At 37.8% G+C, this 26,074-nt stretch overlaps 2 protein-coding genes across 5 annotated transcripts in view; both read right to left on the reverse strand.

Annotated features, from left to right (window-relative positions):
- Positions 1-593, reverse strand: part of ADAM2 (ADAM metallopeptidase domain 2) — a 110,693-nt gene extending 110,100 nt beyond the window's left edge. Inside the window, exon 1 of the mRNA XM_043893613.1 lies at positions 350-593. Within this exon, the coding sequence (XP_043749548.1) occupies positions 350-404 (55 nt within the window). The 5' untranslated portion in view covers positions 405-593. The remainder of the gene's footprint in view (positions 1-349) is intronic.
- Positions 594-8,453: 7,860 nt separating this feature from the next.
- LOC122688081 (A disintegrin and metallopeptidase domain 3-like) overlaps positions 8,454-26,074 on the reverse strand; it is a 115,093-nt gene continuing 97,472 nt past the window's right edge. For 3 of the 4 annotated variants that reach the window (XM_043893907.1, XM_043893906.1, XM_043893904.1), the window contains 4 exons: positions 23,501-23,663; positions 17,492-17,536; positions 11,852-11,896; positions 8,454-8,571 (listed from right to left, as the gene is read on the reverse strand). In XM_043893907.1, coding sequence (XP_043749842.1) covers positions 8,562-8,571; positions 11,852-11,896; positions 17,492-17,536; positions 23,501-23,663 — 263 coding nt within the window. In that variant the 3' untranslated portion in view covers positions 8,454-8,561. The remainder of the gene's footprint in view (positions 8,572-11,851; positions 11,897-17,491; positions 17,537-23,500; positions 23,664-26,074) is intronic. The other variant, XM_043893905.1, reaches the window with a different exon arrangement.

Here is a 26,074-nt window from a genome sequence, read left to right on the forward strand (position 1 = left end):
GTTTCAAGTATTATTAGAACAAAGAAAGTCAGATCCTTTGGACTTTCCAAATACAGAATCCAGAGATCAAAAACTCAGGGCAGTCTGTGAAACAATCAACTTAAGGTGTGTACTCCAGCCCCGGCATCGGCATCACACGTATTTACTACGGTCTCAAGAAGAGTGGTCAAGACCCTCGCGACCAAAGTGGATTTTGACTGGGGAAGGAGGCAATGCGGGAGTGTTTTCGGACTTACTAGTTGGAGCTCCCGTCACGAAAGCATTTTCACAGAGACAGCCGGCCTCTCAGAGGGAGACGGAAAGGAGCCCTAACATCCCCAACAGGTCAGAAGAGGGAATTTGTACTTACTGTCCTCTGTCTGAAGCCCGGTGAGCCCCAGGAGCAGAGACAGAAGGCACAACATGGCTTGATGTCCTGGACGCCGGCCGAGTGACGGCCGTTGGCTCGACTGCAGGGCGGTTGGCGCGCGCGCCGCGGCCCCGGCCACGCACACGGCCGGAGGTAGGCGGCGGGGAGAGCCGCGGGTTCAGACTCCGGATGCTGTGTGTTGCTCAACGTGGGCGGCCTGGGCCCCTGAGCCTACGCAGGAGGAGGCTGCAACCCGGTGCGACTCTGCCTTCTGGCTAAGAAAGTGCAGAATCCCTTTTGAAACAGAAGGTTGAAGCAGCAGCTAATGAACAGGAAGGTTCATCTGTACCTTACCTGAACTTTTGCATATAATATATTGTGTACAAATATATATATTTATATATTTATCAATAAACATATTAGATACATAATAAATATTTATATACATCTCAATATTCAAGTGAACAGACCAGTATAATTAATACCTAGATCCAGATTAAAAAATAACATATAGAAATACCAAAGCTGCCAGACTGTGACAAATGTCAGCAGCCCCTCATAATCACTTCTAAGACAATAGTTTTGTCTGTTTTTCAACTTATATAAATGGAGCTAATCATCATGTATTCTTTTTATGTTTAAGTTCTTTTAACAGTATTAGGAGATCCATACATATTGTGAATAGTAACAGCTATTTTTTTCTCTTGTTGCTGTATAGCGTGCATTGAATGAATATGTCTGTTTTTTTCTATTTTACTATTGATTATAATTTTATTCACTATAGTTGCAGCTATTAAAAAACACATTTGGCATAATACCTTCCAGGTCCATATCTGTTGTTGCAAATGATATTATGCTTGCTGAAATAAGTCAGACAGAAAAAGACAAATACTGTATGTTATCACTTATATTTGGAGTCTTAAAAATCAAACAAACAAATGAGCATAAAGAAACAAACTCACAGATATAGCAAGCGAACTATAAAGTGGGGAGGAGAAAGTGGGGAAGAGAGTGAAAGGGGTATGGGATTAAGAGGTACAAACTCCTTTGTATAAAATAAATGAGCTACAAGGATATAATGCACAGCACAGAGAATATAGTCAATATTTTATAATAACTTTAAATTGAGTATAATCTATAAAAATTCTTGAATCACTATGTTGTACACCTCAAACTAATATAATATTGTAAACCAACTATACTTCAATTTAAAAAAATATTTTGGATCAGTGAAAATAACCAAAAACCAAAAAAAACAAAAAGAAAAACAACTATGTTTGGCCCTTCTATTTCCTTAAGGTCTGTCAATTTTTGATTCTTGTATTTTGAAGATGTATCATTTTTTAATATGCCCAGTTAGGGATATTTTGTCTTCTTGAATAATTGATCTTTATCATTATAAATACCACTTTTTACTTAGGTATATGCCACTTAGTGATTTACACTGGGTGTATTTCTAGAGTAAAGTTGCTGGATCATAGTGTGTATGTTAGTAGGTACATTCAAAAAGTTTTCTAAGGTTACTGTATTAATTTGTACATTCCCTCCAGAAATGTACAAGAATTACATTTCATATCAATGCTTACATTTGTTTTTGTTTTAATGCTTATTTCATTTTAGTCATTTTGGTGGACCTGTAGATGTTGTACATTTTTGTTTTAATTTTTATTTTCATGGTGAGTTTTAGCACATGTTTATATGTTTATTTGCTATTTATATAGTTTTGGTAAATACCTGTTTGAAAACTTGGTCCATTTTCCAATTAAGTGGCCATGTGTCTCCTTTATTATATGTCGATCTTATTAATAGGTTCTAGATATGATGCCTTCATTGGATACAATAGTCACAAATATCTTCTTCACTGGAGTTTGTATCATTGGGCTTTTGTAGATACCCTTTCGAGATCAGAAATTTATATTTTTCCAATTTGCTGGGATTTTCATAATAGATATCTTATCAGGGAAGTTGGATTTTATCTAAACCTTTATTTTGTATAAATTGATCATATAGTTTTTTCCATTTTCTATTGATGTTGTGAATTAAACTTACTGATTTTCCAGTGTTGAACATATTTGTATTCTTGGAATACATACGACATTGTCATGATGCATTATGATCTGATGCAATGATGATCTGCCATCATTTTGTTTAGAATTTTTGCATTCAAATTCATAAATATTTGCCTGTTATTTTCACCTTAATGAAGCTACTGTTTTTGGTATCAGAGATATGCTGGAGCTGTAAAATAAATTGGATTATTGCCAAGGTCCAGCCCCGGCAGGTCCAGGAACATCCAAGGGATGAGTGGTGTCGGCGAGGAAGAAGACAGACACATGCAGAAGGTTGCGTAGAAGAGGTAGGTTTTTTTTTTTTTTGTTTGTTTGTTTTTTTAGGATAGCTCAGTTTTTATAGAATGAATGTTACCTCCCCCTTAAGTCACCACATATTACATCAGATATTGGTTTCGTGCTCCTGTCGATATTTTTTCCCCCATGTTTTTCCCCTATGCATTTATCTAGAACATTTTCGATTACAGGGTTTTTTCTTAAATGTCCCGTACATAGTCTTCTTGCCTCAATGGCCTATCATTTTCATTCTAACAAAATAAAGTTCTACAAATCTCAGGTATAGTGTAAATTCTTTGGACAATAAAACAATACATGGGAAGGGTCACAGTAACATGTTTGACATTTCTGAGAATAGTACCATGTGAAAACCCTGATATTTTTCTTTACCTGAAACCACAAAATCTCAATTTACAATGATTAACTATTAAATAGCAAAAACATTTCTAAAGCAGCAAAACACCTCTATTAATAGTGAGATAATGGCAGTGAAGCTGGTTAATATAAATCTTCTATTGAAATCCTATGTACCCCATTTCCTAACCCTACAAAAATACCCATAATACCCCATGTTATTTAAAGAAAGGGAAACAATGAACAAATAGCAGCAAAGAAATAGAAATAATGAAAACCCTCTCACCTAAAGAGCAAGTAAACTGAAGCAGTATATCTACTTCTAAATCTAAATGCCTCTACTCTTTTCTATTCTAGAACATTATAATCATTTAAGCAAGCAGCCAAACTATACCTGTGGCCTTTTCCTTCTTTTTTTTGACTTGATGTTTATGGTCATGTCCTGAGCCAGAACAATCATAAGAATTTCCAAAAAGGCTTGGACTTTTCCAGGGAGGCCTTATTACTATATATTATATTTCCAAAAATTAATAGAAAGCCCAACAACAGTAAGACAGAAGGAAGAAAGGGACATACCGGACCCCCGGGACAACCTCGAAGGGAAGAACTGCCTTGCAGATTCCTTTCTCATCCTGGCAGCTCCCGAGGGGACATATTGGGCCCCCAGGGCAGCCCCACGTGAGGAAGAGCTGCCTTGCAGGTTCCTCTCTCATCCCATGACCTTGTCACGGACTGGGCGCACCCCGGCGGCTCCCAACAGGCTATATTATCCCTTTATTATTTGAGTCAGTGTAATGTTATGATTTTTTTTCTTTTAATATTTCTTTAAACTTAGAAGTGGAGTGATCTGGATAATCAGCTCAAGATGGTAGAATAGGAAAATGTGATCTCACTCCCTTCTTAAAAAAAACACCCAGATCACAACAAACTATTGAGCAATCATTGTCAAAAAATTCTGTGTGTGCTCAGTCACTCAGTCATGTCAGACTCTTTGTGACTTTATGGAATGTAGCCTGGCAGGCTCCTCTATCCATGGCATTTTCCCAGCAAGAATATTGCAGTGGGTTGACATTTCCTCTCCTAGGAGATCTTCCCCACCTGGGGATCAAATCCCTATCTCTTGTAGCTCCTCCATTGGCAGGCAGAATGAGCCACCTGGAAACTCCTCCCAAAACTTTGAAACCTACCAAAAAAAGATCCCCTATAGCCTAAAAAAAAAGAAACCACAACAAGATGGTTGGAGTGGCACAATCATGATAAAATTAAATCCTATACCAGTTAGGTGGGTGACCCATAAACTGGAAAACAATAGTATATCACAGAAGTTATACCACAGGAGTGAAATTTCTGAGTCCCATATCAGGCTTCCCAGCTTGGGGGGTCTGGCAATGAGAGGAAAAGTCCCCAGAGAATCTGGCTTTGAAGGCCAGTGCGGTATGATCCCAGAACTTCCACAGGACTGAAGGAAACAGAAACTCCACTACTGGAGGGTGCACACAAAGTCTCATTTGCACCAGGACCCAGGGGAAAAAGCAGTGACCCCATCAAACACTGAGCCAGACCTAGCTGCTGGTATTGGAGGGTCTCCTGCAGAGGTGGGGGCAGCTGTGGCCCACTGCGGGGACAAAGACACAGGCAGCAGCAGTTTGGGGAAGACTCTATTGGTGTGAGCCCTCCAAGAGGCTACCGTGAGCTCATCAAGCAGCCTGTGGTCTCCAGTGCTGGGTTGCTTTGGGGCAAACAACCAACAGCGTGGGAACACAGCCCCACCTATCAGCAGACAAGTGGCTTAAACTCTCTCTGAGCACAGTCCTACCTATGAGAGGGACAAGACCAAGCTACACCCACCCCTGAGCAGGAATCCGTTCTTCTCATCAAGAACCCTGTTCTAGCATCTTAGCCTCATCCATGAGAGGGCAGATAGCCAAAGCAACAACTACAATCCAGGGCCTGCAGAATGGAAACTGCGATCACAGAAAGTTAGTCAAGATTGGCAGAGGAATGGGTCCCAGATGAAGGAACAAGATGAAACTGCAGAAGAACAGCAAAGTGAAGTGGAGCTAGCCAACTCCCAGAAAAAGAATTCAGAATAATGATAGTGAAGATGATCAAGATCTCAGAAAAAGATTGAAGGCAAGGATTGAGAAGATGCAAAAAATATTTAACAAAGATGTAGAGGAACTAAAGAACAAACAAACAGATATGAACAATACAATAACTGAAATAATTAAAAACAAACAAACAAACTAGAGGAATAAATAGGAGAATAAATGAGGCAGAAAAACAGAGAAGTAACCCGGAAGAGAGAATGGTGGAAATTACTGCTACAGAACAAAATAAAAAGAATGAAAATAAATGAAGATTTTTTAAGAGATCTCTGGGACAGCATTAAAGGCACCAATATTCATATTACATGCATCCCTGATATTTGAAGAGATGACAGCTGAAAACTTTCCTCACATGAGAAAGGAAATAGGCACCCAAGTGGAGGATGTGCAGAGTCCCAGGCAGAACAAAACCGAGGAGGAACACGCCAAGACACACAGAAGTCAAACAGATGAAACTAATGACAAAGAAAAAGTATTAAAAGCAACGAGGTAAAAAATGATAATAATCAAGGGAATTCCCATAAGGTCATCAGCTGATTTCCCAGCAGAAACTCTGCAGGCCTGATGGAGTGCGTGATATACTTAAAGTGATGAGAGGGAAGAACCTGTGCTGTGCCATGCCAAGTTGCTTCCATCATGTTCAATTCTTTATGACCTCATGGACTGTAGCCCACCAGGCTCCTCTGTGAGGGATTCTCTAGGCAAGAACTTTGGAGTGGGTTACTGGAGAACCTCCGACCAAGAATATTCTTCCCAGCAAAGCTCTCATTCAGATTTGATGGAGGAATCAAAAGCTGAACAGACAAGCAAAATCTAAATAAGATATTTCAGCACCACCAGATTAGCTTTGCAACACTGAAGAAACTTCTCTAGGCAGGAAAGAGATGAGCAACTTAAAACAACCTTCTTACACATATAGGCTGCCTTTTAGAAGTAGAGTGATTTGGATTTAAGATTTTCTTTGTGAGACAGATTTTTTTTTTTTAATATTGTAGTGGGTTTTGTCATACATTGACATGAATCAGCCATGGATTTACATGTATTCCCCATCCCGATCCCCCCTCCCACCTCCTTCTCTACCCGATCCCTCTGGGTCTTCTCAGTGCACCAGGCCCGAGCACTTGTCTCATGCATCCAACCTGGGCTGGTGATCTGTTTCACTATAGATAATATACATGTTTTGATGCTGTTCTATCGAAACATCCCACCCTCGCCTTATCCCACAGAGTCCAAAAGTCTGTTCTGAACATCTGTGTCTCTTTTTCTGTTTTGCATATAGGGTTATCATTACCATCTTTCTAAATCCCACATATATATGTGTTAGTATGCTGTAATGTTCTTTATCTTTCTGGCTTACTTCACTCTGTATAATGGGCTCCAGTTTCATCCATCTTAGAACTGATTCAAATAAATTCTTTTTAATGGCTGAGTAATATTCCATGGTGTAAATGTACCACAGCTCCCTTATCCATTTGTATGCTAATGGGCATCTAGGTTGCTTCCATGTCCTGGCTATTATAAACAGTGCTGCAATGAACATTGGGTTGCATGCATCTCTTTCAGATCTGGTTTCCTTGGTGTGTATGCCCAGAAGCGGTATTGCTGGGTCATATGGCAGTTCTATTTCCAATTTTTAAAGAAATCTCCATACTGTTCTCCACAGTGGCTGTACTAGTTTACATTCCCACCAACAGTGTAAGAGGGTTCCCTTTTCTCCACACCCTCTCCAGCATTTATTGCTTGTAGACTTTTGGATAGCAGCCATCCTGATTGGCGTGTAATGGTACCTCATTGTGGTTTTGATTTGCATTTCTCTGATAATGAGTGATGTTGAGCATCTTTTCATCTGTTTATTAGCTATCTGTATGTCTTCTTTGGAGAAATGTCTGTTTAGATCTTTGGCCCATTTTTTGATTGGGTCATTTATTTTTCTGGAATTGAGCTGCAGGAGTTGCTTGTATATTTTTGAGATTAATCCTTTGTCTGTTGCTTCATTTGCTATTATTTTCTCCCATTCTGAGGGCTGTCTTTTCACCTTGCTTATAGTTTCCTTTGTTGTGCAAAAGCTTTTAAGTTTCATTAGGTCCCATTTGTTTATTTTTGCTTTCATTTCCAATATTCTGGGAGGTGGGTCATAGAGGATCCTGCTGTGATTTATGTTGGAGAGTGTATTGCCTGTGTTCATGAGACAGATTTTTATTGTTGCTTTATTGCTTTGTTTTGATTTTTACTTATACATCTCCTGTCTTTACAAATATTTGGATATTCTCTTTATATTTATTAGGAAAAAATCTGTTTCTAATGGAAATGGTCTACTTCTTCTAAGATGTTGGTTTTATTGGCCAGAGTTGTTCAAAGACCCTTCTCCCATATCATTCTTTTAAGATGTGTAGAAGTTGTAGAGCCTTCCTCTCAACATCCCAGAACTTGGAAGGGGAGTGTGTGAGAATCACGAGCTATTGGAGAGAGCAGACCCACGGGTCCTCTCTTGAGATGGGAGTGAGTCCCCAGGGCTTTGGGAATCTGAGGGCAGTCTGTGGCAGGAGTGCATGATGGAATGTTTGTTTGGGATGGAACAACCTTCCAGGTTCGAAAGAGACCAACTTTCTTGTTTTCTACTTGAGGATTATGGAGGTAGAAGGACTGAAGCTGAGCAGGACCCTGTGGGGCCCTCCTGGGCACAAAAGTCTTTCCATGTCTCCCATTTCTTATTTGAAGGAAAAAGACTTTCAGCTTCCTCGACCTTCCAGGAGTTCCAAAGGGCATATTCAAACAGTTGCTAACCAGGGAAGTGAGGGAAGGCAGGAAGAAACAATAGTGCAACAAGGGGCCTGGCGCGGTTTCTCCTCGGGTGATGTGCCTAGTAGTCTGTACATACCTTTAGTTCTTCAGCAGGAACTAGGGCCGCCTCAACCCAGACAGAGGCGGTCACTTCAGGCTGAGCACAAGCAAGTGGACCCACACTGATTGGAAAGGCTGATGACTGAGATGGCTGGAACACAACCCTGTTATCTCACCACCAACCAGTCAGAGGGAAGTTCCACACCTTGCAGCCCTTGCCCCAAATTTTACCTATAAAAACTCTTCCCCTAAAAGTATCAGTGAGTTTGGGGTTTTTGAACATTAGCTGTCTGTCCTCCTTGGCCCTTACAATAAGCTTTTCTCTGCTCCAAACTCTTAAGTTTCTACTCTGAGTCGGACACAGGAACTTGGGTTCGAGAACAGAATCAATAGACACGAGCCTGCATACTTTCACTCACAGGATTTACTTTGCTTTGTGAAATTGAAAGCTTTAGGCCATCACAAAAGGAAGAAGAGAAGTTTTTTTTTTTTTTCTTTGTTCTTGAATCATGCCAGTTTCTTGCTAATATCTTTTCTCCAAGCTGTGGTTTTTTGTTTGTTTGTTTAGTCACTGCTGTAAAAGAAATATAGAAAAATAGAAATGCTACATTTTAGAAGTTGTTAATAAAAGCTTTCTAATTTCACTTCACAGCTACATGCATATCAATTAAATAGTATACAAAGACGATTTATACTGTCACAATTTATTTCTGTGCTCCATGCAATTTGCAAACCCAAATGTTTTTTGTTTCTTTTCATTTTTCTCCCCTAAATGATCTGTGATAGGCATGTTAGACGTCAATAGTATAAACTAGTGTTAATATATGTCTCATTTACACAAGTTTTATATGAGTCAAAGAAAATCATGAGCAATACAACCTGTGAAGAGGGAATAATAATCATTATTATTAATAATGATTATTTTCTCTGTTTTTGTATATGGAAGAAGAGAACTTCCAATAGTCCTCTGTGCCTCTCTGACAGGTGTCCCACACACATATCTTCAAAACAAACTCCTTTTTTACTTCCTTCTACTTCATCACTCCAACACCAAACTGGTTCTCACCTGCTGTACAGTATGTCAGTAGTAAAAGGTATCATTATCCATTGTGTCAGACTGTTTAAGTCTTTGTAGATATCTTTTATTCTAAACCAAATACATACAGCCAGTCAGCACTTCAACCAGCTCTACTCCTGTTAGGTCTCTCAACACTTTGTTATTCTTTCCATCTTATCCAGTCCTGCCCTCTTCACGATTTTACTGTTAATTTTGTTAAATTATTCTCCATTCTGACTAAATCTGACTGCATTTTCTCCTAATTTATCCCAGTGAAACTTGTAAAAAGCAGACTATATCATGCTAAATCCTCCTTTACCACGTCAAAAATACTTCAACTACATTCCTATTCAGATAAATGAGAAAATGTAACCTTTCTTTCATGGCATATCAGACACCTGTCTTGGCTCATGATTACCTATGCAAATCTTCTCTTTCGTAATCCACAAGCTGTAAAGTAATTTTTAAAAATATCTTAAGAGTGTACGTTTAGGAACAGAGAGCTCTGGGTTAACTATGTAGCCTTGCTGTCTTCCTGCTCTAAAAGCAATGAACATCACTTAAGCACTGTTTCTTATACTCTACATTCAAACTGTCAACTCACTCTATTGGTTCACATTCAAAATGTATTCTTAAGACCATCTTTATTATCCTTGATGTGAGGTAACATCCTTTATCTCCTGGATCAGTCCTGGGGTTTTTATTTTTTATTTTCTTTTCATTAGATCATTCACGTGCTTGAAAAGCTCCTACCCAGGTGCATGCATGGATAGCCCTGCCAGCTCGATGCCTGGGTGAGAGAGAGGTGGTTTCCAGCTGCAGTGGAGCTGTGAATCTACCCATGGGTAGCTCTCTTTGCCTGTGGGAAAGTCTGAATACCTGGCTTCTCTTTTGGCTGAGATAAGGCCAGTTGGATTTATGATGGACTGTTTACAATTTAAAATAAGGAACTTTGTGCTGGAGGTGTCTCTCTGGCCCCCAGTGTATGCCTGTATTCCTCTCTTGTTGCCCTGCATCCAAATAAAAACCTTCTGTGAGTTGACCCAGGTGACTCCTTTCAAATATCTAAGCTGCATAATTATTTGTACCTCCCTTCAATTCATCACTGACACATCACTTGCTCAACAGGGCCTACTCAGTCGGCCATATTTAAAATTGCTCCTCAGTTCCTCCTTCTCTCATCTTTTCCATATAATGAATTACCTTTCAGCACACTTTACAATCAACTTATAAAATACGTTTATGGAATGAATGTGTCAAATTCTGGAGGCAAGTCCTTAATATAACCATAAAGTATAGCTGGCAGTAGAAGACTGTGAGAAACAGGGAAAAAAAAGCAAATGAAAGCATGAGATTGAAGCTATGACTTGAGTTGAAAAAAAAAATCCAGGAGATGGAGAACTCAGTGTATCGCTCCAGGAGAAAATGAGTGAAGTTGTGTGGAGGTGAGGAGTGCAGGTGAAGGCACTCAGCATCATGGCAAAACGACGATTGTAGGACATGAGAAGAAGACAGCCAAGGGCCAAAATCGTCACCTAAGATGTGGGCTTTTAATAACTTGCTGAGAGAAGAGGTAGAGGCTACTCTAGGCAGAAATAAGAGTACTTTACATTGAGGCTACGAGTTATAAATATTTTCTTTGGTGGCAGAAAAGGAAATAGAGATCCACTGACTTTATTCTCCATCATGGTCACATATGGCAGGTAAGTAAGGAGATGAACTTGTGATCTCATTCTTAGAAGAGTTTCTGATTTTTTTCGTTTACTCCCAGTGAAGTCTAATATGTGAAATATCATATATCATGATTTCTTTATGCATTTAACTTAGGAATATTAACACAGTATACCAAAGCCTTCTTTATCTCGTCTTATAAAGAATTATTCTTCTGCCTTGGAGAGTGAGCACATTTTAGCATTTGCCTGGCATCTACTAGGTCCTCAATAAGTGTAAATACCATTCCCATCCCCAGTCTTATATCAGAAAATATGTGGCAAAGTTGTGGAGTTCTTAAGAGTTTCAGGACTTTGCTGGTGGCTCAGATGGTAAAGAATTCACCTATAATGCAGGAGACCTGGGCTCAATCCCTGGGTAGTGAATACCCTGGAGAAGGAAATGGCTACCCCTTCCAATATTCTTGCCTTGAGATATCCAAGGACAGAGGAGCCTGTCAGGCTACAGTCCATTGGGTCGCAAAGAGTCGGACACAACTGAGTGACTAACACTTTCACTTTTAATAGTCTCAACCCTGGAGTCTGATTATCTCAAACTCAAAAACTTACTACCATTCTATACACGTGGGGAATTACTTACATTTTTTATATCTGTTTTCTTATTTCTAAACTAAGGAGACCAATACCCAGGGAGTTAATGAGGAAGAAATACAAGTGTTGGGAGACAATGTATATAAAACTCTCATTTAGACAATTTGTTAACACAGATTGGTGTCTTAAATACACCAAACAAATACATGATTGCTCATAAATATTTCAAGAATGCACTTAAAATCTCTTTAAAGTCATTTCTTTTTACAAAACTTGTGGCTAATGAATCTGGATAATGTGAGGTAACATGAAATGTTTCTATAGAAGTATAAAGTAATATCAACACCAAATGCTTTGTTTTAGTCTTTCTTTTAGTATATGATAGTAACGACTGGGTATCAAAATGATGAAATAATTGGAAACAATAAATGGAAATACTATATTTCCTATACTGAAGTACTCTTAAAATATGTTTTAAAATATTTAATGAATTATATCTTTTTGCCAATAATTTGACTATTTTACTTCACCTTTACCTGTAAGACTGACTGCTGTTACTACTGCCGATTTCTGATGGAGATCTGAATGAAAGAAATAGAATTGTTTTAAAGTTAGGAAGATATATTCCTAAGTATTTTATTCTTTTTGTTGCAATGGTGAATGGTATTGTTTCCTTAATTTCTCTTTCTGTTTTCTCATTGTTAGTGTATAGGAATTCAAGGGATTTCTGTGTGCTAATTTTATATTCTGCAACTTTACTGTATTCATTGATTAGCTCTAGTAGTTTTCTGGTAGAGTCTTTAGGGTTTTCTGTGTGGAGGATCATGTCATCTGCAAACAGTGAGAGTTTCACTTCTTCTTTTCCTATCTGAATTCCTTTTATTTCTTTTTCTGCTCTGATTGCTGTGGCCAAAACTTCCAAAACTATGTTGAATAGTAGTGGTGAGAATGGGCACCCTTGTCTTGTTCCTGATCTTAGGGGAAATGCTTTCAATTTTTCACCATTGAGGATAATGTTTGCTGTGGGTTTGTCATATATAGCTTTTATTATGTTGATATATGTACCTTCTGTTCCTGCTTTCTGGAGAGTTTTTATCATAAATGGATGTTCAATTTTGTCAAAGGCTTTTTCTGCATCTATTGAGATAATCATATGGTTTTTATCTTTCAATTTGTTAATGTGGTGTATTACATTGATTGATTTGCAGATATTAAAGAATGCTTGCATTCCTGGGATAAAGCCCATTTGGTCATGATGTATGATCATTTTAATATGTTGTTGGATTCTGTTTGCTAGAATTTTGTTCAGGATTTTTGCATCTATGTTCATCAGTGATATTGGCCTGTAGTTTTCTTTTTTTTTGTGGCATCTTTGTTTGGCTTTGGAATTAGGGTGATGGTGGCCTCATAGAATAAGTTTGGAAATTTACCTTGTTCTGAAATTTTCTGGAAGAATTTGAGTAAGATAGGTGTTAGTTCTCTAAATTTTTGGTAGAATTCAGCTGTGAAGCCATCTGGTCCTGAGCTTTTGTTTGCTGGAAGATTTCTGATTACAGTTTTGATTTCCTTGCTTGTTATGGGTCTGTTAAGATCTTTTATTTCTTCCTGGTTCAGTTTTGGGAAGTTATACTTTTCTAAGAATTTGTCCATTTCTTCCAAGTTGTCCATTTTATTGGCATAGAGCTGCTGGTAGTAGTCTTTTATGATCCTTTGAATGTCAGTGTTATCTGTTGTGATCTCTCCATTTTCATTTCTAATTTTGTTGATTTGGTTCTTCTCCCTTTGTTTCTTGATCTGTCTTGCTAACGGTTTGTCAATTTTGTTTATCTGTTCAAAAAACCAGCTTTTAGCTTTGTTTATTTTTGCTATGGTCTCTTTTGCTTCTTTTGCATTTATTTCTGCCCTAATTTTTAAGATTTCTTTCCTTCTACTAACCCTGAGGTTCTTCATTTCTTCCTTCTCTAGTTGCTTTAGGTGTAGTTAATAGGTTATTTATTTGACTTTTTTCTTGTTTCTTGAGGTAAGCCTGTAATGCTATGAACCTTCCCTTTAGCACTGCTTTTACAGTGTCCCATAGGTTTTGGGTTGTTGTGTTTTCATTTTCATTTGTTTCTCTGTATATTTTGATTTCTTTTCGGATTTCTTCTAATTTTTTTAAAAATTTTTATTAGTTGGAGGCTAATTACTTTACAATATTGTAGTGGTTTTTGTCATACATTGACATGAATTAGCCATGGATTTACATGTATTCCCCATCCCAATCCCCCCTCCCACCTCCCTCTCTACCCGATCCCTCTGATTTAGGAAACAAAAGACCTATACATAGAAAACTATAAAACACTGATGAAAGAAATCAAAGAGGACACAAATAGACGGAGAAATATACCGAGTTCTTGGATTGGAAGAATCAATATTGTGGAAATGAGTACACTAGCCAAAGCAATCTATAGATTCAATGAAATCCCTATCAAGCTACCAACAGTATTCTTTACAGAACTAGAACAAATAATTTCACATTTTGTATGGAAATCCAAAAAACCTCGAATAGCCAAAACAATCTTGAGAAAAAAAGAATGGAACTGGAGGAATCAACCTGCCTGACTTCAGGCTCTACTACAAAGCCACAGTCATCAAGACAGTATGGTACTGGCACAAAGACAGAAATATAGATCAATGGAACAAAATAGAAAGCCCAGAGATAAATCCATGTACCTATGGACACCTTATCTTCGACAAAGGAGGCAAGGATATACAATGGAAAAAAGACAACCTCTTTAACAAGTGGTGCTGGGAAAACTGGTCAACCACTTGTAAAAGAATGAAACTAGAACACTTTCTAACACCATACACAAAAATAAACTCAAAACAGATTAAGGATCTAAATGTAAGACCAGAAACTATAAAACTCCTAGAGGAGAACATAGGCAAAACACTCTCCGACATAAATCACAGCAAGATCCTCTATGACCCATCTCCCAGAATATTGGAAATGAAAGCAAAAATAAACAAATGGGGCCTAATTAAACTTAAAAGCTTTTGCACTACAAAGGAAACTATAAGCAAGGTGAAAAGATATCCTTCAGAATGGGAGAAAATAATAGCAAATGAAGAAACAGACAAAGGATTAATCTCAAAAATATACAAGCAACTCCTGCAGCTCAATTCCAGAAAAATAAATGACCCAATCAAAAAATGGGCCAAAGATCTAAACAGACATTTCTCCAAAGAAGACATACAGATAGCTAACAAACAGATGAAAATTGCTCAACATCTCTCATTATCAGAGAAATGCAAATCAGAACCTCAATGAGGTACCATTACACGCCAATCAGGATGGCTGCTATCCAAAAGTCTACAAGCAATAAATGCTGGAGAGGGTGTGGAGAAAAGGGAACACTTTTACAGTGTTGGTGGGAATGTAAACTAGTACAGCCACTGTGGAGAACAGTATGGAGATTCCTTAAAAAACTGGAAATAGAACTGCCATATGACCCAGCAATCCCACTCTTGGGCATACACACCAAGGAACCCAGATATGAAAGAGACACGTGCACCCCAATGTTCATCGCAGCACTGTTTATAATAGCCAGGACATGGAAGCAACCTAGATGCCCATCAGCAGACAAATGGATAAGAAATCTGTGGTACATATACACTATGGAATATTACTCAGCCATTAAAAAGAATATATTTGAATCAGTTCTAATAAGATGGATAAAACTGGAGCCCTTTATACAGAGTGAAGTAAGCCAGAAAGACAAAGACTAATACAGTATACTAACGCACATATATTGAATTTAGAAAGATGGTAATGATAACCCTATATGCAAGACAGAAAAAGAGACACAGATGTATAGAACAGAGTTTTGGACTCTATGGGAGAAGGTGAGGGTGGGATGATCTCTGAGAATAGCATTGAAACATATATATTATCAAGTGTGAAACAGATCACCAGTCCAGGTTGGATGCATGAGACAAGTGCTCCTGGCTGGTGCACTGGGATGACCCAGAGGGATGGGATGGGGAGCGAGGTGGGAAGGGGGTTCAGGATGGGGAACACATGTAAATTCATGGCTGATTCATGTCAATGTATGGCAAAGACCACTACAATATTGTAAAGTAATTAGCCTCCAACTAATAAAAATAAATGGAAAAAAAAAGTTAGGGAACATTGTAATCTTAAATAAACTCAAGAAAACAAAAACAGATAGACTTTTACTAATTACTCAGTTAAATGTACCAATGTTCATTTTTCTTCCTATATCCCATTCAGGGATCATATATTCTACTGGTGTATATTTAACAATGGTAGCCTCACTTTTAACTATGTTAAACATATTTTTGTGAAATATTTAAAGAGTTATCTAAATCATTATTGAATTTTCCAATTGATAAACATGGTATGTCTTTACATCTGTTTCCACTGTTTCTCCATCTATTTGCCATGAAGTGATGGGACCAGAGGCCATGATCTTAGTTTTCTGAACGTTGAGCTTTAAGCCAACTTTTTCACTCTCCTCTTTCACTTTTATCAAGAAGCTCCTAAGTTCTTCACTTTCTGCCACAGGGCAGAAAGCTCCTATCTGAAGTTATTGATATTTCTCCCAGCAATCTTGATTCCAGCTTGTGCTTCATCCAGCCCAGCATTTCTCATGATGTACTCTGCATATAAATTAAATAAGCGGGGTGACAATATACAACCTTGATGTACTCCTATTCCTGTTTGGAACCAGTCTGTTGTTCCATGTTCAGTTCTAACTGTTGCTTCCTGACCTGCATACAGGTTTCTCAAGAGGCAGATCAGGTGGTCTGGTATTCCCATCACTTTAAGAATTTTCCACACTTTATTGTGATCCATAGAGTCAAAGGTTTTGGCATAGTCAATAAGGCAGAAATAGATGTTTTTCTGGAACTCTTTGACATTCCAGCATATTCTAGCTTCTTGGCACCACCAAATGTCAGGACAAGGAAAATGGGGTTGCTTAGGTAGTAGACGGAACCGCCTAAAGCAATTATAGCCAACATGGCTTTCTACTAGAAAGATACTGAGGATTTACTGAGTAAATTCAGTTGTTCCTGGGCCTGTATGGACATGAAGGATACCCATGTGCCTAAAGTTTGAAAAAAAGATCTGGTATATTTCTACACATTTGGTAGATTTATAAGCATTATAAGTGACTTATAAGCCATCATTTGGTAGCTCAAATTGTAAAGAATCTGCCTGCAGTGCAGGAGTGAAAGTGAAAGTCGCTCAGTCAGGTCCTACTCTTTGTGACCCCATGGCCTATACAGTTCATGGAATTTTTCCAGGCCAGAGTACTGGAGTGGGTAGCCTTTCCCTTCTCCAGGGGATCTTCCCAACCCAGGGATCAAACCCAGGTCTCTGGCATTGCAGGCGGAGTTTTTACCAACTGAGCCACAAGTGAAGCCCTTGGTGCTGGAGACCCCTGTTCAGTTCCCTGGGTTGGGAAGATACCCTGCAGGAGGGCATGGCAAATCACTCCAGTATTCCTGCCAGGAGAATCCCCATGGGAAGAGGAGCCTGGAGGGCTACAGTCCATGGGGTCACAAAGAATCGGACACAATTGAGAGACTAACAATTTTACTTTTAAGAGTTTCAACCCTGGCGTCTGATTATCTCAAACTCAAAAACTTACTACCATTCTATACACGTGGGGAATTACTTACATTTTTTTATATCTGTTTTCTTATTTCTAAACAAAGATGACCAATACCCAGGGAGTTAATGAGGAAGAAATACAAGTGTTGGGAGACAATGTGTATAATACTCTCATTTAGACAATTTGTTAACACAGATTGGTGTCTTAAATACACCAAACAAATACATGATTGCTCATAAATATTTCAAGAATGCACTTAAAATCTCTTTAAAGTCATTTCTTTTTACAAAACTTGTGGCTAATGAATCTGGATAATGTGAGGTAACATGAAATTTTTACATAGAAGTATAAAGTAATATCAACACTAAATGCTTTGTTTTAGTCTTTCTTTTAGTATATGGTAGTAACGAGTGGATATCAAAATGATAAAATAATTGGAAGCAATAAATGGAAATAACATATTTCCTATACTGAAGTACTGTTAAAATATGTTTTAAAATATTTAATGAATTATATCATTTTGCCAATAATTTGACTATTTTACTTCACCTTTACCTGTAAGACTGACTGCTGTTACTACTGCCGATTTCTGATGGAGATCTGAATGAAAGAAATAGAATTGTTTTAAAGTTAGGAAACACTGTAACCTTAAACTCAAGAAAACAAAAACAGATAGACTTTTACTAATTACTCAGTTAATATGTACCAATATCCACTTTTCTTCCTATATCCCATTTAGGGATCATATATCCTACTGGTGTATATTTACCAATGGTAGCCTAACTTTTAAATATGTTAAACTTATTTTTGTGACTAATTTAAAGAATTATCTAAAATTATTTTTTTTACATGAAACTTCCCAATTTTCCTAGCACCATTTGTTGAAGAGACTGTATATTGTATAGAGACATTGTATATTTTTGCTTCTTTTGTTTTTGATTACTTGACCATAGGTGCATGGGTTTATTTCAAGGCTTTCTATCCTGTTCCACTGATCTGTATTTCCATGTCAGTACCATACTGTTTTGGTGACTATAGCTTTGTAGTATAACCTGAAGTCAGGGAGGCTGATTTCTCCAGCTCCATTTTTCTTTCTCAAGATTGCTTTGGCTAGTTGGGGTCTTTTGTGTCTCTATACAAATTTTAAGGTTTTCTTGTTTTAGCTCTGAAAAATTCCACAGAAAATTTGATAGAGATTGCACAGAATCTATAGATTGCCTTAGGTAGTATATTCATTTTGACATATTGACTTTTCCAATTGATAAACATGGTATGTCTTTGCATTTGTTTCTGTTTTCTTCAATTTCTTTCATCAGCATCTTATAGTTTAAGGAGTATAGGTCATTTGTCTCCTTAGATAGGTTTATTCTTAGGTATTTTACTTTAGTGATGTGATAGTCAATGAAATTATCTCTTGAAATTTTCCTTCTGATCTTTCACTGTTAGTGTATATAAATGCAAGAGATTTCTGTGTATTAATTTTGTAACTTGGAACTTTAACAAATTCATTGATGAGCTCTAGTAGTTTTGTCATAGCATCTTTAAGATCTTCTATGTAGAGCATCATGTCATCTGCAAACAGTGACAGTTTAACTTCTTGCTTTCCAATTAAGATTCCCTTTATTTCTTTTTCTTCTCTGATTGCCATAGCTAGAACTTCCAAAACTATTGAATAAAAGTGGTGACAGTGGACATCCTTGTCTTCTTCCTGATCTCAGAGGAAAGGCTTTCAGCTTTTAACCATTGCATATGATGTTAGCTGTAGGTTTGTCATATATGGCATTTATTATTTTGAGATATGTTCCCTCTATCCCCACTTTCTGGAGAGTTTTATCATAAATGGTGTTGAGTCTGTCAAAAGCTTTTGTGGCATATACTGAGATGATCATATGGCTTTTATTCTTCACTTTGTTAATGTGGTACATCACACTGATTGATTAGCAGATATTTTTCTTTGTAGCACTATTTACAACAGCAAAGATATGGATACAACCTAAACATCCATCAACAGAAGAACAGATAAAGGAAATGTGGAACATACATACAATGGAATATTTTACTCAGCCATCAAAAAGAAAGAAATTAAACAATTTGCAGCATGTTGGATGGACCTAGAGATTGTCATCTTATGTGAAGTAAGTCAGACAGAGAAGGAAAAATATTGTATGACATCCTTTAAGTTCAGTGTCTAAATGAACTCATTTACAAACAGAAACAGACTTACAAACTTAGAGAGTGAACTTATGGCTTCCAGGGGGGAAGGATAAGGGGAAAGCCCAGATAGGGAGTTTGGGATGGATATGTACACACTGCTATATTTAAAATGAATAACCATGTAGGCCCTACTGTATAGTACATTGAGCTCTGCTCAATGTAATGTGGCAGCCTGGATGGGAGGGGAGTTTGTGGGAGAATAGACACATGCATATGTATGGCCGAGTCCCTTTGCTGTCTAGCTGAAACTGTTACAACATTGTTAATCTGCTATACTCCAACATAAAATCAGAAGTTGAAAACTAAATATGTTAAGCAGTTTAAAAATTTCAAACTTAAGTCCTTCTATTACATTTCTCTATGTTATCTACATGGAAGATGGATTGAAATATTAAAATATCTATGATAATGCTTCTCCAAAGTTAAAGACAATTTACACATGAATTCTTAAGTTATCATGACTTCAATTATATTATTTCTATCAAATAACTATGTGAATAGTTATCTCACTTCTGTTAATGAGCTCCTTACTGAGGCCTCTCTTTCAGTTATGTCTGTTTACACTTTGTGGTATTCACACAACCTCCATTTTTCCTTTGGCTCCTATACACACTCAGTTCTTGTTGAAGAGTAATATTATGGTGTAAAGTTTCCTTGTAATGGCTACAATTCTTTGGCTACAGATGGTAAAAATCAGGTTTGAACATCTAACTTGGGATTATAAATCCTGACAGGACACTTGTTTAAGCTATTTCTCTCTGTCTCGTGATGTCTCTTAACTAACAGGAACTGGTTTTGAGAGATTACTAGGATTTTTACTTGAAAATGAAACTAGAATGGTTGAGAGCGGTACTCTGGGCCATTTGAAGCAGAGCAGTTATTTTGGAGAGAATGGACATAGACAAGAAGAGATGATGTCAGTCATCAAAGCCTTTGGGTGACGGAGAGAATGACCAGGTTCACAGGCATCCGGTTCCTTGCTACCCGTTTGTGTTTCAGCCCTACATCATTGCCTGCCCTTGTAGCCCTGAAACAATTGACTGATGCTCTTAAAACTTAGGCAGATCTTGTTATTTATGGTCAGTGATATCTAAGTATACCATTTCCTCCAGAAGTTAGGTTCAGCTTTGCGACTATTCAGATTTTTCGTAGGTGTCTTAAATAAGAGCCCAGGAAGACTTATGCCAATTATCATTCAACAAAATCAATTTATAACAATTGAATGATTATATAAATTCCCATATGAATCATGCAGAATACTGCCCTGAATTTACTGGTTGCTGCTAACATGTTCAAAACTAAGATTAACTTACTTGGTAAGCAGAGGTGCTGATAGAAATTTTATAACATTTTATCTCTGATAAACACATGAGAAACAAAAATGATTTACTTTACAATGAAGAAACGAGACCCATTCTTTACACTTACTTCTGCATTCTCAACTTCCTAAATATTTACTAAGCTAATAGTGAACTATATTTGTGCTACAGTAAAGAAAAAGCTGTATGAATGTGAAATAAGATCAGACAGAGAAAGACAATGTATGATTCCATTTATATGTAGATCTAAAAAAACCAAAACAAACAAAAACCTCACAGATACAGAGAATAGATTGGTGGTTGCCGTATGTAATGGGAATGGGGATGAGCAAAACGGGTAAATAAGTTCAAAAGGGACAACTTCTAATTAAAAAATAAATGTCATGGGGATATAATTGACAGTATGCTGACTATAGTCAATAATAACTAACTGCATATATGAAACTTTCTAAAAGAGCAGATCTTAAAAGACCTCATCAGGAGGAAAACCAAAATTTACAGCTGTGTAACAAATGTTAACTAGACTTACTATGATCATTTTACATTATATACAAAGTATTATGCACATGAAGCTAAAATCATATATGGTAATTATACCTCATTTTCAAAAAAGAATTAAATTCTGTTCTGAGAAACAGAAAAACTGAGCAAGTACCTTAACATGAGCAATATTAATTTGGTGTAACATAGGCCATGTCCTTCATATGTGCTTTCCCTTACTCTTTGTGATCTTATATTTTCTCACCTTCCCCATATTCTTAGGTGCCCCATCACTATTCATCATCATTCAGTTTAGTTCAGCCTCTCAGTCGTTTCTGAATCCCTGCGACCCCATGGACTGCAGCATGCCAGGTTTCCCTGTCCATCACCAATTCCAATTCATCGTCACTGGCCCCATATATGCTATGCTGACCCATCTCTATTCATCATTCAGTTCAGTTCAGTTCAGTCGCTCAGTCATGTCTGACTCTGTGCGACCTCATGAAGCACAGCACACCAGGCCTCCCTGTCCATCACCAATTCCAATTCATCGTCACTGGCCCCATATATGCTATGCTGACCCATCTCTATTCATCATTCAGTTCAGTTCAGTTCAGTCGCTCAGTCATGTCCGACTCTGTGCGACCTCATGAAGCACAGCACACCAGGCCTCCCTGGCCATCACCAATTCTCGGGATTTACCCAAACTCATGTCCATTGAGTCGGTGATGCCATCCAACCATCTCATTCTCTGTCGTCCCCTTCTCCTCCCATCTCCAATCTTTCCCAGCATCAGGGTCTTTTCAAATACATAAGCTCTTTGCATTAGGCGGCCAGTGTATTGGAGCTTCAGCTTCAACATCAGTCTTTCAAATGAACACCCAGGACTGATCTCCTTTAGGATGGACTGGTTGTATCTCCTTGCAGTCCAAGGGACTCTCAAGAGTCCTTTCCAACACCACAGTTCTAAAGCATCAATTCTTTGGCTCTCAGATTTCTTTATAGTCCAATTCTCACATTCATATATGACCACTGGAAAAACCATAGCCTTGACTAGATGGACCTTTGTTGACAAAGCAATGTCTCTTCTTTTTAATATGCTGTTTATGTTGGTCATAACTTTCCTTCAAAGGAGCAAGAGTCTTTTAATTTCATGGCTGCAATCAGTATCTGCAGTGATTCTGGAGTCCAGAAAAATTAAGTTAGCCAGTGTTTCCACTGTTCCCCCATCTATTTGCTATGATATGATGGGACCAGATGCCCTGATCTTAGTTTTCTGAATGTTGAGATTTAAGCCTACTTTTTCACTCTCCTCTTTCACTTTCATCAAGAAGGTCTTTAGTTCTTCTTCACTTCCTACCATAATGGTGGTGTCATCTGCATCAATGAGGTTATTGATATTTCTCCTGGCAATCTTGATTCCAGCTTGTCCTTCATCCAGCCCAGCATTTCTCATGATGTACTCTGCATAAGTTAAATAAGCAGGGTGACAATATACAACCTTGACATACTCGTTTTCCTATTTGGAACCAGTCTGTTGTTCCATATTCTGTTCTAACTGTTGCTTCCTGACCTGCATACAGATTTCTCAAGATGCAGGTCAGGTGGTCTGGCATTCCCATCACTTTAAGAATTTTCCACACTTTATTGTGATCCATACAGTCAAAGGTTTTGGCATAGTCAATAAAGAAGAAATAGATTTTTTTCTGGAACTCTTTGATGTTCCAACATAATCTAGCTTCTTGGCACCACCAAATGTCAGGACAAGGAAAATGGGGTTCCCTAGGAAATAGATGGAACCATCTAAAGCATTTATAGCCAACATGGCTTTCTACTAGAAAGATACTGAGGACTTTCTGAGTAAATTCAGTTGTTCCTGGGCCTGTATGGACATGAAGGATACCCATGTGCCTAAAGTTTGAAAAAAAGATCTGGTATATTTCTACACATTTGGTAGATTTATAAGCATTATAAGTGACTTATAAGCCATCATTTGGTGGCTCAAATGGTAAAGAATCTGCCTGCAGTGCAGGAGTGAAAGTGAAAGTCGCTCAGTCAGGTCCTACTCTTTGTGACCCCATGGCCTATACAGTTCATGGAATTTTTCCAGGCCAGAGTACTGGAGTGGGTAGCCTTTCCCTTCTCCAGGGGATCTTCCCAACCCAGGGATCAAACCCAGGTCTCCGGCATTGCAGGCAGATTCTTTACCAGCTGAGCCACAAGGGAAGCTCTTGGTGTTGGAGACCGCTGTTCAGTTCCCTGGGTTGGGAAGATACCCTGCAGGAGGGCATGGCAAATCACTCCAGTATTCCTCCCAGGAGAATCCCCATGGAAACAGGAGCCTGGCGGGCTACAGTTCATGAGTTCACAAACAGTGGGACACTACTGGGAGACTAAGAACACAGACACAGACACACACACACAGGCATAACAAAAACACAAACATTAAGCCAATCCATACAAGTCCATATTTATAACCTTCTGAATAACGTTTGAATTTTCTCATAAAGCCTTTCAAATATTAAATATAAAAAACCATGTATTTACTTACTCCCCACTTATTGTTCCCTCTTTGTTCCAGAATATCTTCATTTTATTCCATTTAAGAGCAATGATAGCAGTTAAAATGAAGAAAGGCAAGAAAATGTAGACACTGATCATAAGGTTGTTTTTTTGAGAGACACCACGTCGTTTTATCAAGTCTGTAATTTTAGCTGAAGACATAACAATATCTTTTAACTTTTGAAAAGTGATATAAATCATTTTAGTAATTTGAATTATAAAAATTTGGAATTCAAATAATATAATCATAGAATAAATAAATTTAAACTTAAAAGTGCTTTCCAAACTTCTGTGACTGTACCCCAAAGTGCATTATATATTTCTTTTAAATATATACAATTTAATCTTCATATGCATATTTAATATTTATGTGATACATTCTAACATATTTCATTCTATCATACTATCCTATTCCTATCATACTGCACTGCTACTTAGAATATATTAGGTTGATATTACCATCTAACAGATTCCTCTATTTAAAAAATAGAGCCAAAAAAAAAAAAAAAAAAAAAGGCCTCCCCTGGAGAAAGGAATGGCTACCCACTCCAGTATTCTTGCCTGGGAAATCCCATGGACACAGGAGTCTGGGAGGCTCCATAGGGTTGCAAAAAGTCAGACATGACTTAGCAAATAACACTAACACTCTCACTCTCTGCGTGGATTTTCTAGTTCCAAGTCACCCTTTGGGGAACTGCCTCATTTTGCACTGCTTTGTGCAAAAATAAAGACTAGTATTTAAGATAAAAAAAAGAAATATTTTTAAAATTATTTAGTGAAAATTACAGATATAACTGAGGCTAATTAAAAAGAAACAGTAATAGTAGATGAGATTACATTTACATAACAAATGTATAAAATGATATTGTTTTAATTTTGATTGCATTAATTAATAAAGTTGATAGTCCTCTTGGTATTATAGATATTGTGTAAAACTAGAAAAGTAAATCTATTGCCAATTGATCCAAATAAGCAAAAGGAATAAACCAGAAAATTAAAATAAAAGAATATAAATCAGGCAATCAGAATTACCACCAAACCAATTATGATGATACTGTGTGTATTCATGGGCATGCTCAGTCACTCAATTGTCTAAATCTTTGTGACCCCATGGACTGTAGCCTGCCAGGTTCTTTTGTCCGTTAAATTTTTCAGAGAAGAATACTGGAGTGGGTTGCCATTCACTTCTCATTGGATCTTCCCCTCTCACAGATTGAACCCACCTCTCTTGCATCTCCTGCATTGGCAGGTGGATTCTTTACCACTGCACCACCTCATGATATTAAGTGTAAACAAATTTAATGCCCTCTCAAAACGACAAGAGAATCTGTGCCACTGAAACACAGGTGCAATCCAATTATATGTTGATTCAAAGTAATTTACCAAGCTGCTGTATATCACAGAGAGCTCAGCTCGGGCCTCTGTGATGACCTAGAGGGGTGGAGATGAGAGGGAAGGGATATATGTATACTTCTAGCTGACTCATATTGTGCAGCAGAAACTAACACAGCATTGGAAAGCAATTATACTCCAATTAAAAAATAAATTTAAAAACATCTGGTTTTCAATAACTTTTGTATGTGAATCCAAATTTTATTTTCCCTTGTACAGCATGACATTTTAAATACTAGCCTTGCAATATTAAAAGAAGCAAACAAAAACAAAAGCAAAACAACAAACTTCTAATGTATATGCAGAGTTCATCATGCAAAATGCTGGGATGGATGTATCACAAGTTGGAATTAAGAATCTCTCTCACTGGGAGAAATATCAACAACCTCACCTATGCAGATGATACCACTCCAACAGCAGAAAGTGAAGAGGAATTAAAGAACCTCTTGATGAGAGTGAAAGAGCAGAGTGAAAAAGTTGGCTTAAAGCTCAACATTCAGATGACAAAGATCCTGGCATCTGGTCCTATCACTTCATGCCAAACAGAAGGGGAAGAAATGGTAACAGTGACAGATTTTCTTTCTTTGGGCTCCAAAATCACTGGGGATGGTGACAGCAGTCATGAAATTAAAAGTTACTTGATCCTTGAAAGGAGAGTTATGACACACCTAGACAGGGTATTAAAAAGCAGAGACATCAATTTGCGGACAAAGGTACATCTAGTCAAGACAACTGTTTTTCCAGTAGTCATGTACGGATATGAGAGTTGGACCATAAAGATGGCTGAGTGCTGAAGAATTGATGCTTTCGAGTTGTGGTGCTGGAGGAGACTCTTGAGAGTCCCTTGGACAGCAAGGAGAGCAAACCAGTCAATCCTAAAGGAAATCAACCCTGAATATTCACTGGAAGGACTGATGCTGAAGTTGCAATACTTTGGCCACCTGATGAGCCTGCTCATTGGAAAAGACCCTGATGCTGGGAAAGATTGAAGGCAAGAGGAGAAGGGGGCGACAAAAGATGAGATGGTTGGATGCCATTACTGACTCAGTGGAAATGAATGTGAGCAAACTCTAGGAGCTAGTGAAGGACAGGGAAGCCTGGCAGTGATGCAGTTCATGGGATCGCCTAAGAGTCGAATGTAACTTAGTGACTGAACAGCAACAAATCTAGA

This window comes from Cervus elaphus, chromosome 32, assembly GCF_910594005.1.
Source record: "Cervus elaphus chromosome 32, mCerEla1.1, whole genome shotgun sequence".
Taxonomy (NCBI): domain Eukaryota; kingdom Metazoa; phylum Chordata; class Mammalia; order Artiodactyla; family Cervidae; genus Cervus; species Cervus elaphus.